A 1,479-nucleotide genomic window follows, 5' to 3' on the forward strand; every position below is an offset into this window, starting at 1 on the left:
TATATATATATATATATATATATATATATATATATATATATATATCTGTCGCGTGAATTTCTTTAGTAATAAATTCCCTAATTCGATTTTTCTAAGATGTCACTCGTTCATTAAAAATGAACGTATAGATACAGTCAGCGTGTTTTTACTACTAGCTTCAGGATTTTATCAAGGTTAAAATAGTTCCTGGAAAAATCAAAAGAAGAAATGTCAAGGAATTCGCGGCGCACCAACGAATCGACGAATTCGTTGCCTATATTGCGCACCTCCGAAATTCCTGAAGAGTTTTTGCCTCCTCCCTCTCGAATTCCAATAGCGAAATGGCAGGAAATAATGGAAGACGAACACGTCAGCCATATCGTTGGCTTTATTCGCGAGGAAATCGTCCGGTCGGCTGCAGACGCGATTTGCGAAGATTATTTGCGGAAAGCAGTCTACGGTTTTGTTGTCAATTGCGCTTACGAGGCTTGGATGGGCGCGTTTCAGGTAATTTGCAAAAATCCAAGTAACACGCAATGGTTACAGTGACGTAAAATTGACATGAAATTTTCGTCAAGACGACATCGTCTTGTAATCAAGTATTACTTGAAAAGTGTCAGAAACCCAAACGATCTAGGTAGAATATAAAAGTTATAGTGATAACATAAATTGTGTTACGAGAAAAAAAGAAAAGATTTAAATGTATTGCTAAGACTTTATTTTTTATGATTTTACACATCATGTGATTTTTTTGATACACTGAAAAGAAATATATCTATTCAATTTTAATAAATATTTGTTTGAACAATACTAGCTGAATATTTACTAAAAGTAAACATATTTATTTGGTATAAAAATCATTAATTTTATTTAACTATTTTTTTTTTATTTAGTAAACATTTGTTTACACCGTAAATAAATGTTGAGTTAATACTATTCCAATAAGTATTTATTAAAATTTAATACATTTTTTTCTCAGTGTATACATATTCGATTTTTGCGATCGATCATGTTTTCAGTGGGCACATTTGGAGTATGATAACCGGGGAATATCGGACGAGGGATGTCTCGTTCCGGACGAAGCACCGCCGCTAGTCGATAAACATTCTCGATTACCTCGAGGTGTCCCGACGGTGTACGGACGACTAAAATTGACCGCGAGTACAAAATCGTTGAGTCAGCACAAAGCGAGCTACACGAAAAGTGCATTGCGCGGAAAGAGCGAACGATTAAGTAGGAAGATCCGTAATTAAAGTAATTACGCGGTTTGATTAAAGGAAAGCCTACAACTTTCGATCTCAAATGACGTATGTATATATTCTGTACGTATACGTGCGAAATAATAATTACTTTTTAAAACGAGACGAGATACCAAATTATTAAATACAAATTCGAAGCAGCGAGAAAATTGCTCTTTTGTATAATTAACACAAAATTATCAATTGTGCACTAGTTAATGAGGTAAAAGTAAAAAATAACGGAAATGAGTATACCAATTTC

At 33.8% G+C, this 1,479-nt stretch overlaps 1 protein-coding gene across 1 annotated transcript; it reads left to right on the forward strand.

Moving 5' to 3' along the window:
* The first annotated feature begins 132 nt into the window (after window positions 1-132).
* LOC108747755 lies at window positions 133-1,479 on the forward strand. The gene is made up of 2 exons (XM_018485476.1): window positions 133-486; window positions 999-1,479. The coding sequence occupies exons 1-2, from the start codon at window positions 208-210 to the stop codon at window positions 1,230-1,232; spliced, it is 513 nt and encodes a 170-aa protein (XP_018340978.1). The 5' UTR covers window positions 133-207; the 3' UTR covers window positions 1,233-1,479.

This window comes from Trachymyrmex septentrionalis, unplaced genomic scaffold, assembly GCF_001594115.1.
Source record: "Trachymyrmex septentrionalis isolate Tsep2-gDNA-1 unplaced genomic scaffold, Tsep1.0 scaffold20, whole genome shotgun sequence".
NCBI classification, from domain to species: Eukaryota; Metazoa; Arthropoda; class Insecta; order Hymenoptera; family Formicidae; genus Trachymyrmex; species Trachymyrmex septentrionalis.